The sequence below is a fragment of the Podarcis melisellensis genome, assembly GCF_964234715.1.
Source record: "Podarcis melisellensis genome assembly, chromosome: Z".
Lineage (NCBI taxonomy): Eukaryota > Metazoa > Chordata > Lepidosauria > Squamata > Lacertidae > Podarcis > Podarcis melisellensis.
The window spans coordinates 25,404,398-25,430,866 of NC_138547.1; the positions used below are offsets into that span (position 1 = coordinate 25,404,398).

Below are 26,469 nucleotides of genomic sequence, written 5' to 3' on the forward strand. Positions count from 1 at the left end.
CTGGCACAATGGAACACCATGATGGAAGCCAGAGCGAATGGAAACGCCATTTACCTTCCCGCCACGGCTGTACCTATTGATCTACTTGCACTGGTGTTCTTTTGAATTGCTAGGTTGGCAGGAGCTGGGACAGAGCAATGGGAGCTCATTCCATTGCAAGGATTCAAACTGCTGGCCTTCCGATTGGCAAGTCCAGAAGGCTCAGTAGTTTAGGCCACAAGCGCCACCCACAATCTATTGTCTACTTAGAGACTGAGAGAAATCAAAGCCACTGGCTTCATTTATGGAATCGAAACTGGGATTTATTCTCAAAATACTGAATCCATATTCCAAATCATTTACAGATAACGTATGCTAACTACCTGTCACCTGCATTTGCATTTAGGAAAAGGGAAAACATTTCACAAATTTACACATCTCTACTAGAACTCCCTACATAATATTGTTGTGATATTGCTGCCTGATCACTGTTTAAAGGGCCAGTGCAGGGTTTTTTTGGGGGGGAGAGGTAAAAAAGGGGGGTGCTACACTCATATCTTGATACAAGTGCCATGGGTATGCCAGCACACAATTGCTGCCATTAAAGGAATGTTCATGGTTCAAAAACAGGTAAACTTTGCACCTGCATCTTCTCAACACTCAAGGTAGTGGGGAATATGTAACAATACTTTTATTTGTAATTATTAAAAAAAGAAGATTAACAGATATTACACCTTTAAACACATACCTGGAGGCCCAGGTGACCCTGGAACACCTGGATTACCTGGGGGTCCATCAATACCTTTTGGTCCTGGAATACCTGGTGTACCTGTGAAAACAGAGTTTATGCAATCCTCGTCTTTTCAAATACAGCTATGTTGATTCTCCAGGTAAAGCCTGGCCAAAGCAGCTTTCACAACAAAACACAATAACAACTATAAAGAAACATTCTTCTGTAAAAACCACAAAGAGCTGTAGATAACAACAACACAATTTAAAAATACAAACAGCAAAGTAGGAAGGAAACTGTAGTACCTGGTGCAAGAATTGCAATTCAGGCATGGAAAAAGTGGCAAAGCAACGTGATGTTAAAATGTGGTGCTTTTGGTTTGATGTATCTTTCTTTACAAGAGCAAATACGTAAAGGAAAAGGAAAAGGCATTTCTGCCTTTGTCTATGAGGCCTTAATAACAGTCCTATTTGTTTTATGATGTTGACAGTGTATACACACCAATAAAAAGGGAAGCATAAGCAGGGCCGGATTAACCAGAATGTTATAGCCTTAGGCTCTCAAATTTCATTAGGCCCTTCAGTTTCCCATTTCAACAACAATGTCAACTGGTGTCCTTGGGCCCTTGTTCTCCACTTTGCCTCATCTTCCTTCTAGGCTGTTGTGAAAATAAAGAGGAAGAAAAATCTATTATGCAAGTCTGCCACCATGAGCCCCACAGAGGAATGACACCACACTTGACTGACACAGCCAAAGTGAGGGAACAGGCAAATCAGTGGAGACAATGATTTATTGTTTGAATACTTTCTCTTTGATTTGAGCAGCTTTGTTAATTTTAGATCATTTTGTGACTTTATGATTTATCTACTTTAATATACAGTATATACCACGGCCTTCCCATCTATCAGCCTTATGCCCCACAGATCCTTAATCCATGCCTGAAAGCCATCAAGAGTTACAGCAATAACCGAACATAAACACTCCATGTATTTCCAACCACATCTGCTGAATAGTGTCAAAAAGGTGAGTTAAAAAAGGGCTTGTGTTATTCATTTGTATCAAAAATTATTTATTTTTATTACTATCATTTAATTATTTTACCCCGTTTCATTTCATTGGATTGAACCGATGTCAATCCATCTTTACAATTTTTCTTTTAAATTTTATATATAAATGTTATATATAAATTTTATATATGCATAATCAGGGAGAGAGAAAAAAAATTACTTGTTCCAGGAGCTGAAGTGTGAGAACCATGGAGGAAAAACAGAAGAAATAACAGTGAAATTCAATGGAAATTAATTACCTGGGAATCCGGGGAGGCCAGCATCACCTTTGGCACCTGGACTGCCAGCTAAACCAGGCAGCCCAGGATTGCCAGGAGAACCTTTGTTGCCAGGACTGCCTGTATATCCAGGCAAACCAGGGTCACCCTAGGGGAAAAAAGGAAGAAGGGTTTATGCTTGACTGAGGCAAACACAACTAAGGCCACATTCACACCATTCATCTGAAGCACTATGATACCATTTTAAACAATCATGTCTTCTCCCAAAGAATTATGAGAGCTGAGGTTTGCCAAGGGTGCAAAACCACAATTCCCAGAGGTCATTGGGAAGAACAATTGGTCATTAAATCACTCTGAACAAACTGTAGCCCAATGAGGGAAACGGGGGTGGGGTGGGGTAAGAACCCTTAACTAACTATACTTTCCATAATTATTTGGGGGAAACCCTGGCTGTTCAAAGTAGGGTCACAGTGTTTTTTAAATCTATAATGTGAATGTGGCCTAAGAGGGGGGACTTATTTGGGGGAAACCCTGGCTGTTCAAAGTAGGGTCACAGTGTTTTGGGGGAAACCCTGGCTGTTCAAAGTAGGGTCACAGTGTTTTTTAAATCTATAATGTGAATGTGGCCTAAGAGTATTGTAAAAATTTCAGGACTAGCAAAGAGTTGGAATACCAGGAGGTACCCTTTCCCACGCCTCCCTGTGCCATTCCAGAAGCCAATTTCATCAGAAGATCTTCATATTTTCCCACTCTCAGTTCTTTTCACTGTATACCAAAAGTGAACTCATTCTCCAAGTGTGGGTATCTATGTGTCTTCATCAACATGTCAAAGAGCAGTCTTCTCCCTAGCCTGGTGCCCTGCAGATGCTGTTGGACTTACATGTCCCATCAGCCTCAGCCAGCATGGCCAATGGTTAGGGATGATGGGCAAAAAGTTAGGGACAGCTCCACAAGAAGGAGGCATCAGCAGGCTTGAAGAAATTCCAAGGTTTACAGAAAGTGGACTATGCTTAGTGGGCATGGGGGATGGAGTGTGCTGATAGTAGTAGTAATAATAATAATAATAATTTATTTGTACCCCACCCATCAGGCTGTTTCCCCAGCCACCTTGGGTGGCTTCCAACAAAGATTAAAAATACATTAAAATGTCACACATTAAAAGCTTCCCTGAACAGGGCTGCCTTCAGATGCTTTCTAAATGTCAGGTAGTTGTTTATCTCTTTGATATCTAATGGGTGGGCGTTCCACAGGTTGGGCGCCACTACCGAGAAGGCCCTCTGCCTGGTTCCCTGTAGCTTTGCTTCTCACAATGAGGGAACTGCCAGAAGGCCCTTGGCGCTGGAACTCAGCGTCCGGGCAGAACGATGGGGGTGGAGACGCTCCTTCAGGTATACTGGGCCGAGGCTGTTTAGGGCTTTAAAGGTCAGCACCAACACTTTGAATTGTGCTCGGAAACGTACTAGGAGCCAATGTAGGTCTTTCAAGACTGGAGTTATGTGGTCTCGGCAGCCGCCCCCAGTCACCAGTCTAGATGCTGCATTCTGGATTAGTTGTAGTTTCTGGGTCACCTTCAAAGGTAGCCCCACATAGAGCACATTGCAGTAGTCCAAGCAGGAGATAACTAGAGCATACAACACTCTGGCGAGACAGTCTGCAGGCAGGTGGAGGTGGTAGACAGCTGCCCTGGATACAGAATTGACCTGCATCTCCATGGACAGCTGTGAGTCCAAAATGACTCCCAGGCTGCACACCTGGTCCTTCAGGGGCAGTTACCCCATTCAGGGAGTCCTCCACACCAGCCCGCCCCTGTCCCCCAAGAACAGTACTTCTGTCTTGTCAGGATTCAACCTCAATCCATTAGCCGCCATCCATCCTCCAACTACCTCCAGGCACTCACACAGGAACTTCACCACCTTCACTGGTTCTGATTTGAAAGAGAAGTAGAGCTGGGTATCATTTGCATATTGATGGACACCCAGTCCAAACCCCCTGATCTCTCCCAGCGGCTTCATGTAGATGTTAAAAAGCATGCAGGAGAAGACGGAACCCCAAGGCACCCCACAAATGAGGGCCCAGGAGTCTGAACACTCACCCCCCCCCCACTTTCTGGACACAGCCCAGAAGAAAGGAGCGGAACCACTGTATAACAGTGCCCCCCACTCCCAGCCCCTCTAGACGGTCCAGAAGGATGTTATCGTCGATTGTATCAAAGGCCACTAAGAGATCCAGCAGAACTAGGAAACAGCTCTCACCTTTGTCCCTAGCCCACCAGAGATCATCAACCAGCATGACCAAGGCAGTTTCAGTCCCATGATGAGGCCTGAATCCCGACTGGAAGGGATCCAAATGGTCCACATCCTCCAGGTGTGCCTGGAGTTGTTTAGCAACCACCCACTCAATCACCTTGCCCAAGAATGAACGATTTGAGATTGGGCGATAGTTGGCCATACTGGCCAGGTCTAAAGATTTTTTTTAAGAAGCGGTTTAATGACCGCCTCTTTCAATGGGTCTGGGAATGCTCCCACAAAGGGAAGCATTCACCATCCTGCAAAGCCCATCGCCCAGCCCTTCCCAGCTTGCTTTTATTAATCAGGATGGGCAAGGATCTAGGAGACAGGTGGATGGTTTCACGCGTCCAAGCAGCCTGTCCACATCGTTGGGGGTAACGGATTGAAATTGATTCCATGCAACTTGACCAGACAGGGCTCTAACACTCTCCTGCCCCGGCTCTGCATGATAGAAGGCATAGCTGGCTGGCTTGAACTATCCACACTCCATTTTACTGCTGGACTCACTTTTTTGTGTATTGCTTTATTGCTCTTCACTATTAGGTACTATCCTTTGAACGCTGTGATGAAATAACCCATTTGGAAGCCAATCTTGGGTAGAAAGCAGGGTATGTTTATATAAATTGTAAAATATCCTAGATTGTAGATGGAGAGGAAGCCATAAAGTGAAAAGGGGCTTCATCGTTTTCCATCTCTCTTACTGACATCTCAAAGTATTCTAATATCCCCAGTCCCCTCTACCCTATAAAAAGCGTTCAGAATAGCAGATTGCATGACCTAAGGAGAACAGCACAATATAATTCAAAACAATAACTATTAATTGCACATTTATGCAAAATTCAATTACAGTGGTACCTCAGGTTACATACGCTTCAGGTTACATACATTTCAGGTTACAGACTCCGCTAACCCAGAAATAGTGCTTCAGGATGAGAACAGAAATCATGCTCTAGTGACACAGCGGCAGCAGGAGGCCCCATTAGCTAAAGTGGTGCTTCAGGTTAAGAACAGTTTCAGGTTAAGTATGGACCTCCGGAACGAATTAAGTACTTAACCTGAGGTACCGCTGTAAAACTATTTAGTATAATTAATTCAACAACAAAAAACTTGATCCAATGATACCAGCTTTTGAAAGTCTGACAGTCATTTGCACCTCCAGCAACCCTGCTGCCCCCTGCCTTGTCCCTTTGGTAATCCCATTGTCCCCAGGGGGCAGTACCACCCACTTTGGGACCCACTGGTCTACACAGAGTATGGCTAATGCTAGCTATCACACTGTTATCTTTTCTTAGACTTTTATATATTTAAAATTGCAATGAAGAAAAAATTGTGTTATGTTTCATGGGCCATAACCAACTTCATCTGATGCATGGAGTATTGTCCTAAGTTGGCAAATATACAAACGTACATAGAGAATGAAGGCTGGAATAGTGTTAGGAATGGGGCCAAAGGGAAAAAAAGATATGCAAGTGGCACACCGTGTGATATTTCTAAGTAAAAGTATTCAAGGTAGATGTGTAGGAATAGAAGGCAAAGAGTTATTGGACACCATCTGTTGCAAGGCTTTCAGGCTCCATGGCTTTCACTCCCTCCCTTCTCTCCCCATGTATGTTACACATGCCAACAGATGATCACCCATAATACCATAGGAAGAGTCCAGCTGGATCAGACCAAAGATGTATCTAGTCCAGGATCCTGTTCTCACCATGGCCAACCAGATACCTATCCAGATGATGTGCTCAACAGCACTCTCCTACACATAATCCCCAGCAACTAGTATTGAGAAGCATGCTGCCTCTGAAACAGCAGATAAATGAGCCTTCATGACGACTAGCCATTGATAGCTTTATCCTGTACAGTGGCACTTCGGGTTACATACGCTTCAGGTTACAGACTAGTACCTTGGGTTAAGAACTTTGCTTCAGGATGAGAACAGCACGGCAGCAGCAGGAGGCCCTGTTAGCTAAAGTGGTGCTTCAGGTAAAGAACAGTTTCAGGTTAAGAACAGACCTCCGGAACGAATTAAGTACTTAACCCGAGGTACCACAGTATGAATTTGCCTAATCCTCTTTTAAAAGCATCCAAGCTGGTGGCTATCACTGCCTCTTTTGGGAGCAAATTCCAGTTTTACTATGTGCTATGTGAAGAAGTACTTCTTTTTGTCTGCCCTGAATCTTCTAACATTTAACATTCAGCTTCCTCGGAACAAAAAGCTTCACTTCATCCTCCTGATGAATTGGGCTCTAATCCATGCAAATTTCTGCAACAATAAAATGTTTACTCTTTCAGATGTCACAAGACTCTGTTTTGGCAACAGACCTACACAGCTTTCCCTCTGGTGTATGATTCTATGTTATTTTTGCATGCAGTGCATGTGATCCAAAAGCCCTGATGGAAACATAGGGTCTCAGATGTGCGCGCACAAAGATGAGTGTGCATGCATGTGTAGAGTGTTCCCACAGCAAAGAAAAGACTCTTTTGTGAGCAGAAAAAAAAGAGTTGTACTATGTGCTGAATGGGACAGGAAGTTCTTTTATGCACCAGAGCCCTGCAAATTGGATCCTACAAGAAGAAGTGATGGCTTCCAACTTTAAGAGAGGATTAGATAAATTCATGGATGGTAAGACAATGAATGGCTGCTAGCCATAATGACTATGTCCTACCTCCACTGTCAGTGGCAGGGTGCCTTTGAATGCTAGTTGCTGGGAATCACAAGTAGTTTTCAGCACAGGTCCTGGTTTTGGGCTTCCAATGGGCATCTAGTTGGTGACTATGAGAAAAGGATGTTGACTAGATAGGCCAGCAGGACTCTTGTTAGGTTCTTATTTTTTTCTAATAGAGGCAAGCAAGTGCACATCAGTATTGGTATGCTTGAGGCACACCAATTTCAGTGTGTACTGGATTATGTCCACAATAATCCTATGACGCAACAGGAATCCATTACGACAGCAAGCAAACCTTTCCCCTACATTTGTTCATTTTTCAGGATCTGTTTCACTTCTGCCAGAGATGGTCAGAGGCAAAGAGCTGGGTAGGGTATTGGAGTCCTGCCCTTGTACATTAGAAATAGTGCTCTTAATTTGAAATAACATTTTGACAACATACCTTAGGGCCAGGGGGCCCTGGAATACCGATGTCTGATAGGCCTGGATCACCCTTGTCTCCCTTCAGTCCAGGAAACCCAGGCTGACCAGGCTGGCCAGGCTGGCCTGCTATGCCTTGAAAACCTTTTTGGCCTGGAGGACCTGCCCAAAATATTAAAAAGAAAGTTTTGCAATGGCTTCTAAAGGGCTCAGTTTACAAACTACCTATCCAGATTCAATATCTTTGAAACTGAAGGTGGGGGGGATGCTATAAGCAGGGTTTGCAACCACAATAGAATATACTTCTTTTGAAAATTGCAGAAATAAAGGACCCTAGAAAATAAGTAAGAGTTGCTCTATGTTTTGCTGCTCTGTCCAAAGTTGTCCAAAGTTCCTTACAGTATAGTATTTAATTAATGAATCAGTCAAATGTACGCATGTTAACCCAGCAGCAAATAAAGTATCTAATGAGGCTTAATCTCTGGATATGTTTAGAACTGCAGTTTAATCCCCGCCCCCTTACTGTCCAACAAACCAATAAACAGCTAAACAACCCAGGAAGAAAAATGCTTTAAATAACTACCTGGAAGTCCCATTTCACCACTGGCACCTTTCTGTCCAGGAGGTCCAGTTGGTCCTGGTGGCCCAGGAAATCCCAAGTCTCCCTTCGGGCCTAGAGAAGGCACAATCATCATAATCAGCTTACTTCTAGGAAAATCATTTTCCCCATCAAAGACACACAAAAAGAGTCTAATACATTTATTATGGCGTAAGTTTTCATAGACTAGAACCCACTTCATCAGATGAAGTGTTTCTGATAAATTGTGAACAGCAGGGCCCAAATGCTGTGAATACTGTGATTTTTTAATTCAAAGTTCAATTACACACAGTGACCATTATCAACAGAAATTGACAACAAACAATATTTTCTCATGTTTGCTATGATAACTGAGTACCTGAATTGGAGAGAAAACCTTTGTCTTAACTGAGCCTTAAAGTAGAAATCCACCTTAAACTGGTTTTTGTGTATGAATGAAATAATTTGTTAAGGAAGTTGTATGGACACTGTGAAAAACATGCATGGGTGAGCAGTCTGAGTCCACAATAAAATGTTGCAAGAAAGTGCCCTGGATGTGTAATTGAGAAGCCATGTATTTGAATGTGTATCATACATTACAACTGTTTATCAACAACAGTCCATTTCTTTAAAAATCACTTTCCTGGTTTCGGTCTTTGATGGATGCCTTGTTAACATTTTCTTAGAACGACTAACTAGAGCTGATGTTTTCTCATGATTTATCACCCTCCTCAGAGTCTCTAGAAGTGCAATCTCCATGTGAGGAGGGCTTGCATTTTCTCTCTATTGCCCATTAGAAGAAAATGCATTGCATGTGAACTCTTAAGTCACCATGCACAGCCTGCCATTTCACAAACTGCAACTATCATGATACACTTTGAACTGCTAATATACTATGGGGCACCTGCCCTAGCTATGTTGAGCTTGGCTTTTAAATAAGCAGAAGGCAGGCAGTTTAAATATAGCAAACACCTGTGCAGTGGAGCTGTCAACAATGTGTAATAATGGGGACATTTTAAAAGGAAAACAGGAATCTGCCTTCTCCACAGTCAGACTGTTTATCCTTCCAGCTCTGTGATAGCTATAAGAACTAGGGTGTTAATGCATGTTATGCATACCCCAGTTTTCAACTGCAAGATGTTGGAGGATATTGGTTTATCAGCAGAAGATCCTTTATATTGTTAATCATAAGACTTAAAACTAAGGACTGTGGAACATCATGATTAGCATTGGCTTAGTAGGGTAGGCCATGATGCTTCTAACAATATACAGTGTGGTTGGCTGAATAATTACCGTAATTGCTTGCATGGTTTTAACTTAACAAAAAAATGCAATAAAAGCCTGCTGGGTGAGGCTAACAGCCCATTTTGTTCTCACTGTGGCCAACTAGATGCTTGTGGGGAACCTGCAAGCAGGATACAAGCAAAAGAGAACTCCCCGCCACTGGAGTTTCTAGCAACTGGTATACAGAAGCATTACTGCCTCTGACTGTGGAAGTGACTAGTAGCCACTGACAGCCTGATTCACCTTGAATTGATCTAATCCTCTTTTAAAGCCATCCAAGTTGGTTGCCATCACTACCTCTTGTGGGAGGGAGTTCCATATGCACTGTATGAATAAGTACTTTCTTTTATGTGTCCTGAACATTCCAACATTCAGCTTCATTGAATGTCCTCAAGTTTTAGTGTTATGAGAGAGGGAGAAAAACATTTCTCTATCCACATTCTTTATGCTAAACATGATTTTATAGACCTTTGCTTTCCTCATATTCCTTAGTTACTGATAAATAACCAACATCCAATTGCTCAATAGGTCAACATGAATGACTCTGGCAACATTTCTAGCTCTTTTAGGAGCAGGCTACTTCTCAGCGCTTTAGCAGAGAAGGAGAATGGAACTCAAATCTCAGCAAGATGTACAGGTGTAAGTCAGTCAAGCCAACATCTGTAAAATGGTTTGAAGCCAATGCGATATTTTGGTGTGCATTGTCTTCATTGATGATCTTGTGGTCACACAGCACATGCACATTTACACAAGCCATCTTCCTTACCTGGTAGTCCAGGTATCCCTGGCTGTCCAACTAGTCCAGGAGTCCCTGGGTCACCTGGGGTGCCTGGGTAGCCCTTCTGCCCTGTTAAACCAGGAATACCTTCAGGCAAAGAGAAAGAGAGTTTTATTTATATTTAGGTGCACAAACAGAAATATGTTAACAGTTCCAACAACATCATCCAATCAACCAAGCTAAGTGCCACTGCACATGGACCACAAATCCAGTGGTGCATATTCACTCACATATATCATGTGATTATCTCCACAGCTGAACTTGTGAATGTGCTTTTCCAGTGAGAAAGATTGCAGAGCAAAAAGAAAGACAGAAGGAAAAAAGGAAGGATTGATGCAGCCAGAAATTAAATCGAATTGTTGCAAGGATTGGGGCATGGGGAATGTCCCTTGGTCTGAAAAGAGCTGAATGGTACCAAACAGTATTACAACAGGAAGCAACACAAGAAACACAATTATCTCACCAGGAGTTCCTGGGTCTCCTTTTTCTCCTTTAGTGCCCAGCTGCCCTGGATCAAATGTTCCTGGAGGTCCAGGCACGCCTGTCTCACCTTTGCTGCCTTTTTGCCCTGCTGGTCCTGGACGACCAGGCTGGCCTGGTAATCCATCATTGCCTAAGCAGTGTCCAAACAAGAGAGTGTTCATCATTGTTTCAGTGTACATTACAAAACATTGTGAAACAGGTGTTTGCATGGTCAAAGCATTTGGTATAACACCAAGAAACCAAAAGATACATTGACTAAAATGATATTTTATCGTTCTGTACTTCCTCCAAAGTGCTTGGGAGTGGTATAAATTGGAGGTGGGCAACCTAGATCCAGAACTGACTCACCGTTCATGGACTATTTTTTAACAAGTGGGTAGGGCCACCAAATTGCCAACCATCTAATGTCAGGTTATTCATATTTTAAGGCTTAGTCCTAGAGCACTAAGATTGGAGATACACTCACTACTTGATCTTCAGCAGAAAAAAAGATTGCACTTTGATCATTGCACTTAGTGACTACGGGTGGGCTTGGTTTAACCAATACAGACTTAGGGGCCAAATTCAGAGATTTAGTGGGTCTATTTAGGCCCGTGGGCCAGGAGCCCTCCTTCTGGCATAAATGGTCACTGCTACCCTACCCATTTTGTTTTCACTAGAACTATGTGAGCTAGGTATGGGGCAAAACCACCCAATAAGCTTCATGGCTCACTGGGGATTTGAACTCAAGTCTGCCCTGGTCCTAGTCTAATACTCTTATTACACACAAAAATTCAGGCCATGAGGTGCTAAAACTATTTTTAGGTTGCCAACACTATAACCAAATAATGTACAGAGGGAGACAGAAATCAAATGCCCTCCTCTTATATATGTGTGTTAAACAGGAAGTAAACTTGAACTTCCAAATTCTTTAAATGACCAGTTCCACATTCCAATGCTGCTTTACCTCTATGGCTATAAAAATGTAAAACAACAGTAAGGTAAAGGAGCTCTTACCTTTCATGCCAGGAAAGCCATTCCTGCCTGGGCTTCCAGGAGAACCTTGGGGACCAGGTGCACCCATCACTCCCATATCGCCTTTGTTACCTGGATGCATGGAATTACCAGTTTTATTCTGAGCAAAAACACCCTCCCCCCGAAAAATTCACTGCTTTCTTTCCTATAGGATTAAACTGGTGAATCAAATCAGTCTATTGCAGTAAAGCCATTGCACTAAATGGCACTATTGCACTAAAGCCTATTGCACTAAAGCCATCTATTGCAATCCAAAAGCCATTCTCTCCCGCAAGCATCCACAATGTCTTTGTCTACAGAATAACTCTAGAAGACGAACACCCCTAGGACTTGGCTCCTAAATGTGCAACTTTTTACAAGTTCAAAAAAGCATACAGAATCCATATACTGGAGTTTAGCTGGAGCAGTTTGAACTACAAGTTTGTGTATGCAAAAAAACAGATTTGGAGGAAGAAAAAAGCAACTCTCTCCACTTATAGATGCCACATGCATGCACTGAAACAGGCACCACTGCAGAAGAGGAATGCCCTTTTCAGAGAGTGAAGGGAGAGTGCTTTGCTAAGTAGTCACCTGCCACCCATGGAAGCACTCAATGGGGTGAGGTCGGGGCTAAGCAGCTGAACTGGTGGCACAACCACCAACACTAACTTAATGCTCTCACCACTGCACCCCCAAGCTTATAATTGTCCTTTCCCTATCCCTGCCCAAGTAAGGAGCAGTGCCAGAGGAGAGCTTCATCCCACCACAAGCCCCACCACTGGAAGTATGTACAGGCAAAACAATAATTTGTATCAATCAATCAATATCTGTTGCAGAATTAATTGACTGATCATGACAGTTGTCTTATTTCCCAACTGTTCATCTATGAACTAATCAGCTGACTTCTGTTATCATGAGGCCCTGAAACTGAATTTATCTCTGGTTTAGGCTATCAGACAGCAAAAGCTTGAAATGTTCTCAGTTCTTCACCAGTGAACTAGGTTTCGATAGCTTGGTTTTACACAAGCATTTACTTGCTTCCTGCACATCAAGCCATCTATTTAAGCAGACTAATTCATATGGAATTGTTATTTTCTACAAGTAAAGCTCCACATGGATGCAAACAGTGTCTACACTATGCAGTTGATAGTATAAAAAGGATTTACCTGGAATTCCTGGAAGTCCATCTCTTCCAACTGGCCCAGGTGAACCTGGAGGTCCTGGGAGACCGGGTGATCCAGGAAATCCTTGAATGCCCCTATCTCCTGGAGGACCGGGAATGTCGAATCCTGGTGAACCAGGATCTCCCTTTTCACCTGGTATGCCCTGTAATCCTAGGCAAATATGATTAGAAAACAATCCTTTAGCAAGAAACAATTTCCAAAAAGTACTGCATATCAACTTGTATGGGCAACAGAAGCAGGGGAATTGTTGCAAACTGCGTCATATACATATCTTTATATCACAATATGATTATATTGCAATATAGAGTTGACTTGTTGCCTTCATTCAACATAACCTACAGCAGAGCAGGTCTGCGATAAAAACAAGGGCTAGGACACTAGGTATCATTTTTATGTGTTTTATTTAACAAAATTTGCAAACTGATTACGTGTAAATAAAACCACAAAGCAGTTTAAAGGTAAAGGTAAAGGTACCCCTGCCCGTACGGGCCAGTCTTGCCAGACTCTGGGGTTGTGCGCCCATCTCACTCAAGAGGCCAGGGGCCAGCGCTGTCCGAAGACACTTCTGGGTCACGTGGCCAGCGTGACAAGCTGCATCTGGCGAGCCAGAGCTGCACACGGAAACGCCGTTTACCTTCCCGCTGGTAAGCGGTCCCTATTTATCTACTTACACCCGAGGGTGCTTTCGAACTGCTAGGTTGGCAGGCGCTGGGACCGAGCAGCGGGAGCGCACCCCGCCGCGGGGATTCGAACCGCCGACCTTTCGATCGGCAAGCCCTAGGCGCTGAGGCTTTAACCCACAGCGCCACCCGCGTCCCACAAAGCAGTTTACAAAGAGTATAAAATATAAATTAAAATTGTCCAAGTTACAAAAGGTTTTTTTTAAGAAAAAAAGGAATAAAAATATAAATATACCATATTTTTTCGTGTATAGCATGCCCCCGTGTATAAGAGGCCCCCTATTTTGGGAGACTCCAAATCAAGAAAATGCGGGGAACTTTTTTTGGGGGGGGCAATCCAACAACAGCCCTTGCCACAGCCAACAATCACCCGCCCAATCACCACTGATAATCTCCTGCTTGCAGCTGCAACCAATCGGCCGTCCCGCCTCTTCACTATCCATGTATAAGACGAACCCCCCCATTTTTAACATACTTATAAAATAAAAAAAGCCTCATCTTATACATGGAAAAATACGGTAAATAAAATAAAAAGTTAACAAACAAACAATCAGGAATTTAGAAATCAGGTATTCAAGACACTAGGTCTAATCAAACTGTTGAACTCTCGCTCTAAGTGAACAGAGATTATTATAATTTTATTATTTATTTATCTGAAAAATTTTCACCCCACACTTCACCAAGAGACTCCCATTTTATGACTGATGGATCAAGAGGCAGTTTGTTTTTTACTTACTGTGTTATTTTTAGGTGCCATTTTTGTTAAGCCATAATGCATTTTCAAGGTTTGCATTGTAAATGTTGGATGGATGCCGAATTTTAAATATTTTAAAGAATGTTTTATATGATATCCAACTATTTGTTCATTGACTTTAATTGTGTGTGTATATACGTTATTGCTGTTTTGTTTTAATTCGTATTGAAAACCACTGTGAGATAAGTATGGTAAAGGTTAGTATATAAGTCCATCTTAAATAAAATAAAAATACTAACAACAACAACAAATAATAATGCCTCAAGAAGGAAACTGCTATGCACACTGAAAATCTTTCAAGTAATTGAAAGAAAGATGAGCAACTTCAATTTAAAACATATTATGTTTGTCTCTGTGCTCCATTATTTTTCTTATCATTATTATTTACCAATAGCAGCAAGAACTGCTATTTTAAACAAAAAAGGTAAGAAAAATAATATTTAAGGGAAGAAGGAAAAAAGCTTGAAGGAAACCACAGTACCTGATGAACCTGAGAAGTTGCAAACCCAGCATAGTAAGAACTCATCAGGAGGTTGCGGCACAGGAAGCAGTAAGGGGGTTGCGAGAATGCCATTAGGGTTAGGATACAAAAGGAAGCACATCGGTGTTAGACCAAGAAAACCAAACAAACCCTATACAAAAGGTTGCAATCCATAACTCGCCAACTGGACAGAACAACCATTGAGTAAATGGGTTGTGGACTGCAAAGCATGTTACCTAACCCAAGCACAATGCCAGGCTATGCAATGTCAATACCAAAGAGACTAGACTTTGAACAGACTTGATTGAAACGTTTTCCAATGGGTGGTAACTACCACGTGTGGAGAAAGTCAACATATTTTTAATATAGAAAAATTCCAGTGAAAAGGCAAGCTTTTGATGCATTTATATAATGGAATTAAATCCTAGCATCTATACATTTTGGCTTTTCTTCTTTCCAAAGTGATACCACAGCTATTGCAATGTGCTAATTTGCTGGAATGATTTTGTTCTTCAACAGAGGAATGGGGTGGGAATTGAATAAATGGTGACACACACAAAGGAAAACGTGAACCAAGGAGACTGGCTCAAGTTTCATTGCAACCAAGATTGTTTTAACGTTATTCCAACCTAACGTTAAGGCTATATGGAGAGAAATGAACTCAAAAGAACGAACATGACATCACAACAAACAAAGATAGTTAAATGCTGATTTGTTAGTACAAGCTCTAGTCATGCACAGCATTCCATCAGGCTAACAAGAACAGCTGTAGTTACAGTGGTATGGGAGAATGAAAAATGAACCATAAATATGTTTTGAGAAAGGCATGCGAAGGAAAATTAATGCTTGTAGAGCAAAAATTCATCATCAAGGGTGGAAGAAGCTGTGGCCCTGCAGATGTTGGTCTACAACTCCCATCATTCTTGGCCATACTGGCTAGGGCTTATAGGAACTGTAGTCCAACACCAAATCTGAAGAGCTCTAGGCTCTCTCCCCCTGAATTATATAATGGACAAAACTCAGCGCCTGGCAAACAGGTGGTATGGGAGCCCAAGCAATGTGTGAATACATGTTCATTCAAAGCAGTGTTACATGCAGAGATTCACTTGAGAAGCTATGGCATGTTGTGTGGAGGGGGCATTAAAATGGGACAAGGAATCTGGACAGCTCTTGATGGATCCATTCTCTGAGAAAAAACACTGGAGTGCTTCTTAACGATGTAATCACTCAAGGCCATGATTCAGTAATTCTAAATACTATAGTCAATGGAACTAGTCAAATTCTTTTTTATTTGATTTCTTGAAGAGGTAAGTGAGGTCCCCAGAGAGTTGTGGGTCACATCTGCACCTCACATTCCTCTAAGGAATCCAGGGACTGTAAAGGTTGCTGAGAGCTGTTAGGAGAGAGATATTTCTTTTCCCCAAAGGCTACAATTCCCAGAATGATTTAGCAACCAGTCCCTCTTGTCGGGGAACTCTGGGAATTTTCTTACTGTCATGTGCTGTCTATTCGCTTCTTGCCAGTTTCCACTGGCCTTCCTCAATGGCTGATTTCTGGCAGAATCTTTCTCAAATGTTCTGCTTCATTTCAGGGATTTAGCCAATGCTTAGAACAGGTGTGGAGAACCTTTTCTGCCCAATGAGACAGATCTTTATCTCCTCCCATCCTGCAGGCTAACTTTGGCAGGAGGACTGGACCACCTACCTGCCAATCACCTGATTGCAAAATGACACCAGGTGATTGACAGGTGAATGGTCCTGTCTGTCTATCAAAGTTGGCCCATGAGGCTGGGGTGGAAATGGGTGTCGGGTGGAAATGGTAACCAAGCAAGGACTGAACGTGGAGTTCAACCCTACTTTCTGCAGAGACTGGCTCCACAAAGAGGCAACCCAACTGCATCACTACCGACCCCACACCTGATGTCACATACAAGCTGTGGGGAAGGTTTGGATTCCTCACCCTTAGGCCTAAAAATATCGTTTTCCCAGTATGTCATCTCTGGTCCTAATGCAGGCCAGATTTACCTGTGTCCCAGACTCAGAGAGTTCTTATCCTTGGCCTATGAGGCCAAATGCCCTGCCAAGACTGCCAGGAACTCAGCTACCTGATGATCTGTCAAAAGTCTACTGTGCAGCGACTATGGGTCTCTCCTTAAGACATCCTCCACTGTAACTGAACCCTTTGCAGGTGCTACCTAGGCCTTTTTAGTCTCATCTCTCCTCTGCCATGAATGCTAGACATTTATGGGAGTTTCCCCCCTCCTTTTAAATGAAAGCCATTAAGAATGTGATGCTGGATGGTTGCTGGAATGGCTGTTTCGCAATAAGCTTGTGATCATGCAGAACACTTAGACTCCAAAGGCATGGATTTTCTTGAAATACATATTCCAGCTCATGTTTTTGCAAAATATTGGTGTAAACAATCTCTAAAATCAACATGAGGTGGATGAGCAGTCATGCAACACAGCAAAGAAGGTGTGTGCCACAAGGACCAAAACATGTACTTATAGCAGTTTGTAGCTAAAAGTGTGGCTCATATTTTATTTTAATTAAGAACAACAAACATTTCAATTGTGGTTTATTGCAGTGCAGATTCAGGGCCTGTTCAGTTGCAAGGCCCATGCAGGCTGCCTGGCTGGGCCTTCATAGAGATGTCATTAGCATGACATCTGGGTAGTGTATACAAAGCTGCAATTATTCCTGTGATAGGAGCAACGTGAAAAAGAGGTGCTACCATCATAGGGATTGTTGGGACCACATATACAAGGAAAAGAGGAGACTTCCAGGTATACAGGAGTATCCTTGATTAGGCCCCATGTACTTAGAATTAGGATCTTCAGGGGCACTGTAATAAGCACAGCCAATCCCACGCTGTGATCTTTGGCTGAAGGGTGATACATAAATTTAATAAATAATAATAATCCCTTTCTCTAGTAGCCCACAACCACACCTGACATTTAAAGCTGTATTGTTCCACTTTAACATTGCTTCTCCCAAGGAATCCTGAGAACTGGAGTTTGCTAACGGCCCTCAGAGTTGCTATGAGACCCCTATTCCCCTCACGGAGCTACAAGTGGTTCAATCACCAATCCCTCTTCCCTGAGAACTTTGGGAACTGTAGCTCTATGATGGGAATAGCATGGTGAGGGGTCTCAAAAAAAAACCTCAGCATCCTTAACAAACTATTGTCTCCAAAGTTGTTGTTTGTTCATGGTGGGGAATCCATGACTATTTAAAGTGGAAGGATATTGCTTTAAATGTATGGTGTGGATGTGGCCTCTGCAGCAAAGTACCGTATTTTTTGCCCTATAGGACGCACTGTCCCATAAGGTCACCTAGTTTTTAGGGGGGGATAAAGGGGGGGATTTATTCCCCCCCCAGGCATGGGGCTGGGGCCGGGGAAGCCCGAGCTTTCCCCGACCCCAGCCCCCAAACAGGCAGCTCTCTGCAAGCGGCGGGAGCCCAGCGCTGGGCTCCCGCTGCTTGCGAAGAGGTCCGCGAAGCCTGGACGTGCTGAGCTCAGCGCGCGCAGGCTTCAGCATGCAGGCAACTCTCTGCAAGCGGCGGGAGCCCAGCGACGGGCTCCCGCTGCTTTTGGAGAGGTCCGCAAAGCCTGGACGCACTGAGCTCAGCGTGCGCAGGCTTCAGCATGCAGGCAACTCTCCGCAAGTGGTGGGAGCCCAGCGATGGGATCCCGCTGCTTGAGGAGAGGTCCGCGAAGCCTGGACGTGCTGAGCTGAGCGCGTGCAGGCTTCAGCATGCAGGCAACTCTCCGCAAGCAGCGGGAGCCCAGCGACGGGATCCCGCTGCTTGCGGAGAGCTGCGCAAAGCCTGGAGAGTGAGAGGGGTCGGTGCGCACGGACCCCTCTCGCTCTCCAGGCTTAAGCGAAAGCCTGCATTCACCCCATAGGACGCACACACATTTCCCCTTCATTTTTGGAGGGGAAAAAGTGCGTCCTATAGGGCGAAAAATACGGTAATTACAAAAGATGAAAGGCTGAGTTTGGTTGCTGCTGTTGTTACGCACGCACCTGAACAAGATCCTAATTCCAAACATACTGGGTGTAACTAACAAAGTAAAAGTGGGGCCTGAAGCCAAAATGTTATAGTGTTTCTTCCCTCCCAAAGGAAGTTCCAGTCAATAGACATTCTGCATTCAATCACCACTGAACAGGCTCAGCCCTCAGGCTGCTTTGGGTAGAGGGATGTTTCCTCTTATTAGGTTCTTATTTCTAAAGATCAGTTGTATTCCTGAAAACCTTCAAGTTCCCCCAAAGCATGCTGATAGCTCCCTCTTGTTTCTCAGCGGTCCTGTTTCAGAAACATAACTGGCTGGCACTCGCCACCTGGGCTTGCTGTTAAGAGGAAGCTATACTCCTGTGTACAGTATCTGGCTCTCTTCTTTTCCTTGTACTGTATTGGCAGCTCTCCTCTCTGCCCCCCCTTTTCTATTTTGTGACCTGTGTGGAGGCAAAGGGACCTCTACAGAAGGCCATCTTTGTCCACAAACCCAGCAGTGTGGCCCTGCAACACCCCCTGAGATAATCCTGACAGGAAAAACAGAATTCCGACTCAGGGAAATGATAGGGAGAGAAACAATGCTTTCACCTTACAATGGATTACACGTTTGTGAAACAAACCCAAATATAAGCATATCTTATATACATGTCATAGACATTAAAAATATTTCTAAATGTGAGGTAACTATACATACAGATGAGGGGAAGGATAATCTATAGACACCATAAAAGGTGAAGCAAATGATGTCCATGGTAGGCAGAAATTTGATGTGGGCCAATAATTTCACCTGTCTCAAGATATAGTTAGAGACTGATAGTGGAATAACAGCATCAGAACCATACATTTATGACAACATCAGCTCCATACATTTATACCACTTTAACAGCCATGGCTTTCCCCAAAGAACCATGGGAAACATAGTTTGTTATGGGTACTGAGAGACCCCTATTGTTAGGAGACCCCTATTCCCCTCACAGAGCAATAGCTCCCAGGGTAGTTTAATAATTAATCCCCCATCCCATGGGAATTGTAGCTCTAACAAGTCTCCTAACTACAGTTCTTGAGGGAAGTCATGACCCATAAAGTGGTATAACAATACTTAAAATGTATAGTGTGGATATAGCCATAGATCAGAGCTTCCAAACTCTGTGTTGTGACACATTTTTTGTTGGCTGCTGTGCATACGTGCATCACACAAAAGCTCCCTGAGCTCCTCCCGGGACTGGAAATGGGTTAGTTTAACCTCCAGTTTGCTAGCAAAACTGAATTACTGTGTCACAAAATGATGATTGTCTAAAAAGTGTGTCACCATCATGAAAGCTCTGCCACAGATTCATAGAGTTGGTGAGAACTTTGTAATCTTATATTGTTCAACCTCCTGCTCAGTGCAGGGAAATAAGCACAAGAGCATCAACAACAACTTAGCTGCCCAGTCTCTGCTTTAAGATATGTACTCAGAAGTTAGTCCCACTGAGTTCAATGGGGCTTACTCCCAGATCACTGAGTCTGCAGTCTGATTTTGTGCCACAGTAACAATGGTTTGTATATCGCATGCTAGTCCTAGTCAGAGTAGACCCAATGAAATTAATGGCCATGACTAGCTTGTGTGTACTCTGAGTAGAAGTTACGTTGACTGCAACCCAATGTCCTTGTGATGACACTCCATATATCTGGACTTAAATTTCCTTCAGTACACCAGTCAATTGCCCTCTAAGTAGAAGGGGTAATGCTTGTAAGTCTTTTAAGCACCACATTTCACTCACTTCACTGTGGTTCAGCCTATGTTTAGACTGTGCGACTTCAGACTGTAGTTGTGATGCTTACAGGATGGAGTGTTCCTTTTTAAAAAGTCTGCATAGAAATCTAGTAGGTTAGGGAGAAGGCTAAGCTAGAGCGGTTTTCCCCATTACCTGCTAGCTTTCTGTCGACAGGAGTTTTATTATAATAATTTATATGTTAAGGGCACACCATCATTTGAATTCCGCATTGAGAATTCACCTAAAATCAGGATCCAGAATCTTCTTCATTCATTCATAAAATACAAAATGCTTTGTTGAACAAATTTCACAACTGGAAGTCAGGAAGCAGGTGACTGTGATCTAAGGTAACAGTTCTTTCCAGATCTGCACTGGTACAATGAAGAGTTTAAGCCTCTTGAGTCCAGCTAGGAACTACTAATGTTCTGTGGAATAATTTTGCTTCATGTAAGTATCGACCAGCTATTCTAAAGCAGCCCAAATGGCAAATAAGCATATTGATTATTTTAGGGCTTGCTTCAGCCTGTTCAGTGCAACAAAAATTTTGGGAAAACTCTAGGCTATATATGGAAGGGAATAATGGAAGAAAGTCAAATGGATGGTCAGTCTGAATTTCCTCATTTTCTACTGGATTTGGGATCATGCCATTTACAGGCCAGTTGTTGTGAGACCTACCTGGTGGACCCACAGGTCCTGGAGGCCCTGGAGCCCCAGGTGGGCCTTGGCCGCCAATCCCTGGAATCCCTGGAGGTCCTGGTAACCCAGGTTGGCCCCGTGGCCCCGGGTCACCTGGAAAGAAAAATCCAACAAATCAAATCTTTAAAAGGTTGCAAACATTTCAAGATGTAATTTCAACCAGTCTCAACGAAGCAGAACACTGATAGTTAATTACAGTTTCTCAATTTAAGATATGCCAAGTCATAGGTAGCACAACCCATGGTTTCCAAAACCACTGTTTCCAATACAGGTAACTTAGGGAACTGTAAACCAAGGTTTGTCAGGTCACCTATCACATCAAACCATGATTAAGTTTACTTAACCACAGATGGCATTGAGTTGATCTATCTTAACAAAGACCGGACAGAAGTGCTTATGAGCACAAGACTCCATAAGCACAGGAACACAGGAAGCTGCCTGATACAGTCTAATCACTGGCCCATCTAGTTCAGTATTGTCTGCACTGAGTGGTAGCATAAAGTTAGCAGTATCTGTACCTTTAGGCCCTGGAGTTCCATCAAAACCTATCCGTCCTGGAAGGCCAGGGTTTCCTGGAAAGCCGAAATCACCTTTGGGACCTTGTGCTCCTTTGAAACCCGGTGGCCCAGGTGGCCCAGCTGGTCCTGGAACACCAAAACCACGGTCCCCCTTGCAACATAAGAAAGAGAGTCAAACAATAACTCAGAACATTCTTGCTTTGTTCCTGTGGCTTTTATATTTATTGTGAACCTATCTTGACTACAGTAACTACTGAATCGGGGTATAAGTATACATTTGACTTGATAATTCAGCTATCACACCAAGCAACAATTAATGTAGCTTAACTACATTCTCGCATTATGTTCGAATTAGCAAACTATGGTTTGCAATTGGCCCGAAAACCAGAAACTAGAGCCCATGCTTCGAAGTGAGTTTTCCAAACCATCACTTTTTATCATTGTGGCTTTTATGATGTCTAAATTAATAAATTATATTAATGGTTATTGCTGAACAACAGAAATATGAGTGCTGAGTAGATGGGAAAGGAAAGCAGACAAACAGGTCTAAACCATACTTTGTTGCAATATTTTTGTAAGTTCAAACTATGGTTTAACATTCTAAACTGTGGTTAATAGTACAAACTAAGGGTATGCACTGACCACAAGATTTGATTCAGACCCTAATTCAATACTTTGGGAAGAGCATTATTTGATCTGAAACACTTCAGAGGCTGTCCAATTTTATTCAGGGTCCAAATCTGAATTTTGATCCAGCAGAATGAGGTTTTGTGCTTCCCCTTTCACTATTATGGGGAAGAAGAAGAAAAAGTACACAGCTATAACTTTTTCTTTTACAGAAGTGTATTATATTTGCCAGCACAGTAGTTTGTCTTGAGTGGGTAATGCATAGTAAATTACAGAGAAAGAGGCATAGGAATTTTGTGTTGGACACCTTTAGCATTTGTGAGGTTCCCACTTGGTACCCAAGTGCCTGTTAGTTAATTCTAAACTCCCATTAACTGGAGGCAGTACTGAAGACTCCAACCACTAATCCCCTATCATACCTTGGGCAGGAGCAAACAATCTTTTAGTACTTAACCATATAAGCATTATGAATGTAACTTATAGGACCAGGAGGTTTGACCACGCTTGCACTGTCAGAAAAGTCCAACCCCACTGTTTTTATTGCATGCAATAGTTCTTCATAACATCCCAAGCAAATGGAGAGAACCCATTTACAGACCTTCTGTCCTGCTAATCCAGGAAGTCCAGGAGGTCCATCCTGACCTGCTCTTCCAGGGTTTCCTGGTACACCAGGAAGGCCTGGCAACCCAGGATATCCTAAAGAAGAATAACAAAGAAGAGGGTTTGGAGCTCACTACCACGAAGCATCAGCAATCTTCAAAAGGCATTCTGCAAGCTTCTGTTTTTGCCGTTTGTTAACACAATTTGTTTCAAATCAAACTGACTGCTAAAGTTTTGACATTGCAGATGGATTAATAAGGCAAGATGCCTCTGAGTACCAGTCACTGGGGAAGAGCAGCTGGAGAGCACTACAGTGGTGCCTCGCAAGACGAAATTAATTCGTTCCGCAAGTCTTTTCGTTTTGCGAGTTTTTCGTCTTGCGAAGCACGGTTTCCCATAGGAATGCATTAAAAATCAATTAATGCGTTCCTATGGAAACCGCCTTCAGACCAGGTCCGGGGACAGTCTGTCCCCTGACCTCTTCTGAAGGCTGGCGGGGGGCGAAAGTCTTTGCTTCCCCCCTGCCTGCCTTCCCGGGACAGCGGAGACTTTTCCGCTGTCCCGGGGCGATCTTAAAATGCTGGTGGGCGGCATGACTACTGTAGCAGACAGATTTGTGTTTTTTTAACCCTACAGGGGAGTATCAGGTTTTTCTGATGTCTATGGTCCAAAAGCAATTTCTTCTGGAGAGTCCAGGGTGGCCTATGTAGCAGGACCTCTTTCATCATCACAAGAATGCTGGGAGATAGGGAGTGGTCCAGGGTCATCCAGGGAGCTTTGTGGCCGGGCAAGGTTTTAAACCCATCTCTCCACAGACTAACTATAGACATCTTGCCAGCACACCACCCTGGCATCATAGAATATGACCGAGACAAACCTTTGGCTCCTGGTGGGCCTGGAAGTCCAATGCCAGGTAATCCTGGATCCCCTTTTGAGCCTGGGATGCCTGGCAATCCAGGTGCCCCTGGCTGGCCAGGATCACCTGCAAACAGGAACAATTGAATTAGGGAAAAAACCCACTACAAAAATGTAAATAATAGTATTTCACTTGGAAAAACAACAAATTTATTTACCTGGAAGGCCAACTTCACCATCTCTGCCTGGGGGGCCTGGGTTACCTGGAGATCCTGTTTCTGTGATAGTTTGTCCAGGTTCCCCTTTGGGCCCTAGCGGTAGATGTATAATAGCAAACAATTATAAATCAAAACCAACAACACCTGATAGATATCTATTGCAAGAGCATTCCACAGGACTGGGCTATTAACAATGAAGGCTCAGTTTCATATTGTCAAATCAACCTCACTGACTCATGGGACAACCAGCGATGCTCCTACAGATTATCTCAGTGATTGAGCTGGAATATAAGAGTTCAGGCAGTTGGTCCTTCAAGTATACAGGACTTAGGTTGCTTAAGGCTTTCTAAAGTTACTTCCCAAACTGATGTCTCCAGGCACCAGCCTGGGGTAATGCTGGAGTGGGAAGGAGCCACATTTTCCCACTGTGCACTTCCTTCCTTCATTAGCAGACTCACACGGATGCTGACAGTGCATGAATTAGGTTCATTTTACCCCCGTCGATGGTCTGAATCTCATCTACAGGTTACACATCGTATCATCACCACAAATTCTCCCAGGTCATTTAATTTACAACAGACATGCATTTCTGGTATTTAAATTATTGTACCAAATTATTTCCCCACTACGGGTTTTATGCTGATTCTAAGTTGATTTTATATTGCTGTGTTTCTGCTGGCTTTTAGATAGCTTATGTGCTATTTATATTTTTTGCAATTGCTTTTATAGCTTTTTTTTCCTTTGAACTGTATCCCATATTTTCTGAATGTTGTAAACTGCACAGAGGACCAAATTAATGGCAGTGTATAAATGTAAATAATACTAATAAGAATTATCGTTATTACTAGTAGTAGTATTGGGCAATACATTCATGTTCATTATCACCATCATCAATACCTTTCAGAAAGCTGTTTGTTCGTTATGCATTTTGACAAATTATTATAGTCTTTCTCACATGCGGCCAGAAGTGGCCCAGGCAACCTCAGCAACTCATTCTGCTGCACATGTAGACTAGAGGCATCCTGAATGTTGTGTTTACATTAGGTCAGACTATTTGCTATTGTCTGCTCTGGCAACTGACTCTCCATGGTCTCAGGCAGAAAAGAGTTTGTCCCATTATCTGCCACTGTATCCTTTTAACTAAGGTGCCAAGGATGGATCAAGGAACAGGTTTTTGTCAATGTTTACAGTTGGGACACCATTTTTAAACAAGATGGCAGTCTGAATCTTTTGAAACTGCACCGATTCTAACCACTGATTTCAAAACTGCACTGATTCTTTTGGTTTCTTAGAATTCCCAAGCGAGGCTTTGTACAAGTGTTTATATAATTGTTTTAGAAGACAGCTTTGATCTTTCTCTTACCTGATGACACTATCTTTACATCATCTTTAGATAACTCAGCTACAAAAGTTAAAAGAAGTCCCCAAGGTTTAAACAAGCTAAATGATGAGTTACAAAAAGTTTTGCGGCAACAACAGATCATCTCATGAAATTGATCATTTTAGAGTTCTTTTTTTTTTTTTTTAAGAGTTAGCAAGGGTGATCCCTGTTGGACCCAATGATGCAAACATTCCTTTTTGTGGTTTGGTCAAATAAGACAAAGAAACTTACCCGGACCTCCAGGGGCTCCTGAGCGGCCTGAAACACCCTGAACGCCCTTCTGGCCTGGGGGACCTTGTGGGCCAAATCCAGGAGATCCTGGAGGCCCTCGATCACCAGGAATACCAGGAATTCCTGGGTCACCAGGAAGTCCCCTGTCCCCTTTGAAACTGATGCCACCCTAAAAGGAGAAGGGGAAAGTTGGTAAAATGAGTTTGTAGCTCACTCCAACCCCCCCCCCCGAACACTTGGATTGAACGAAGCTCATTTGAAATCTATGGGAAATCTATGGGAAGCTATCCAAAGCAAGTGAAGAAGAAGACTTTGGATTTGATATCCCGCTTTATCACTACCCTAAGGAGTCTCAAAGCGGCTAACTATCTCCCTTCCTTTCCTCTCCCACAACAAACACTCTGTGAGGTGAGTAGGGCTGAGAGACTTCAGAGAAGTGTGACTAGCCCAAGGTCACCCAGCAGCTGCATGTGGAGGAGCAGGGAATCAAACCTGCTTCACCAGATTATGAGTGCATAATGGAAATAGCCATTCTCTTCTTTGTCCCCACAATTTGGGGTGGGTGGGGCAGATTGCAATGTACAAAGCAATTGTAATCTTCAGTGACTTTCCTTAGGATTCAGATAAGAAGGACTAACTAATATGGATGCAGGCTCAGAGGAAATTAAATAAAATTAACACTTTTGTATTATCCATTAATGACACAGTTTAACATGTATTTTATTAAATTTCTGTCCTGCCCTTCCTCCCAAAGAAGCTCAAGACTGTAAACAACAAAATAAGAAAAAATGCAATTCATATAAAGGAAATAACAAATATTTAGGCCCAATGGGAATAATAATATCATTAATTATTTATTTAACACAATTTATATACCACTTGATTGCAAAAAAACAACAACACATCTAAGCTTTTTATAACATAATAACAGATTACAGTATTATTTGATTTAAGCCTTTCTGTAAGTGCTAGTACTAGAATTACTTTT

General features: G+C 42.9%; 1 protein-coding gene across 4 annotated transcripts in view; it reads right to left on the minus strand.

Moving 5' to 3' along the window:
- Positions 1 to 26,469, minus strand: part of COL4A5 (collagen type IV alpha 5 chain) — a 131,532-nt gene that overhangs the window by 25,431 nt on the left and 79,632 nt on the right. For all 4 annotated transcript variants that reach the window (XM_081897308.1, XM_081897307.1, XM_081897305.1 and 1 more), the window contains exons 25-38: positions 25,482 to 25,650; positions 23,870 to 23,962; positions 23,674 to 23,778; positions 22,795 to 22,892; positions 21,570 to 21,720; positions 21,031 to 21,144; positions 12,647 to 12,814; positions 11,484 to 11,573; positions 10,468 to 10,617; positions 9,993 to 10,091; positions 7,949 to 8,038; positions 7,388 to 7,527; positions 2,016 to 2,142; positions 728 to 808 (exon numbers count right to left, since the gene is read on the minus strand). In XM_081897308.1, coding sequence (XP_081753434.1) covers positions 728 to 808; positions 2,016 to 2,142; positions 7,388 to 7,527; positions 7,949 to 8,038; positions 9,993 to 10,091; positions 10,468 to 10,617; positions 11,484 to 11,573; positions 12,647 to 12,814; positions 21,031 to 21,144; positions 21,570 to 21,720; positions 22,795 to 22,892; positions 23,674 to 23,778; positions 23,870 to 23,962; positions 25,482 to 25,650 — 1,675 coding nt within the window. The remainder of the gene's footprint in view (positions 1 to 727; positions 809 to 2,015; positions 2,143 to 7,387; positions 7,528 to 7,948; positions 8,039 to 9,992; positions 10,092 to 10,467; positions 10,618 to 11,483; positions 11,574 to 12,646; positions 12,815 to 21,030; positions 21,145 to 21,569; positions 21,721 to 22,794; positions 22,893 to 23,673; positions 23,779 to 23,869; positions 23,963 to 25,481; positions 25,651 to 26,469) is intronic.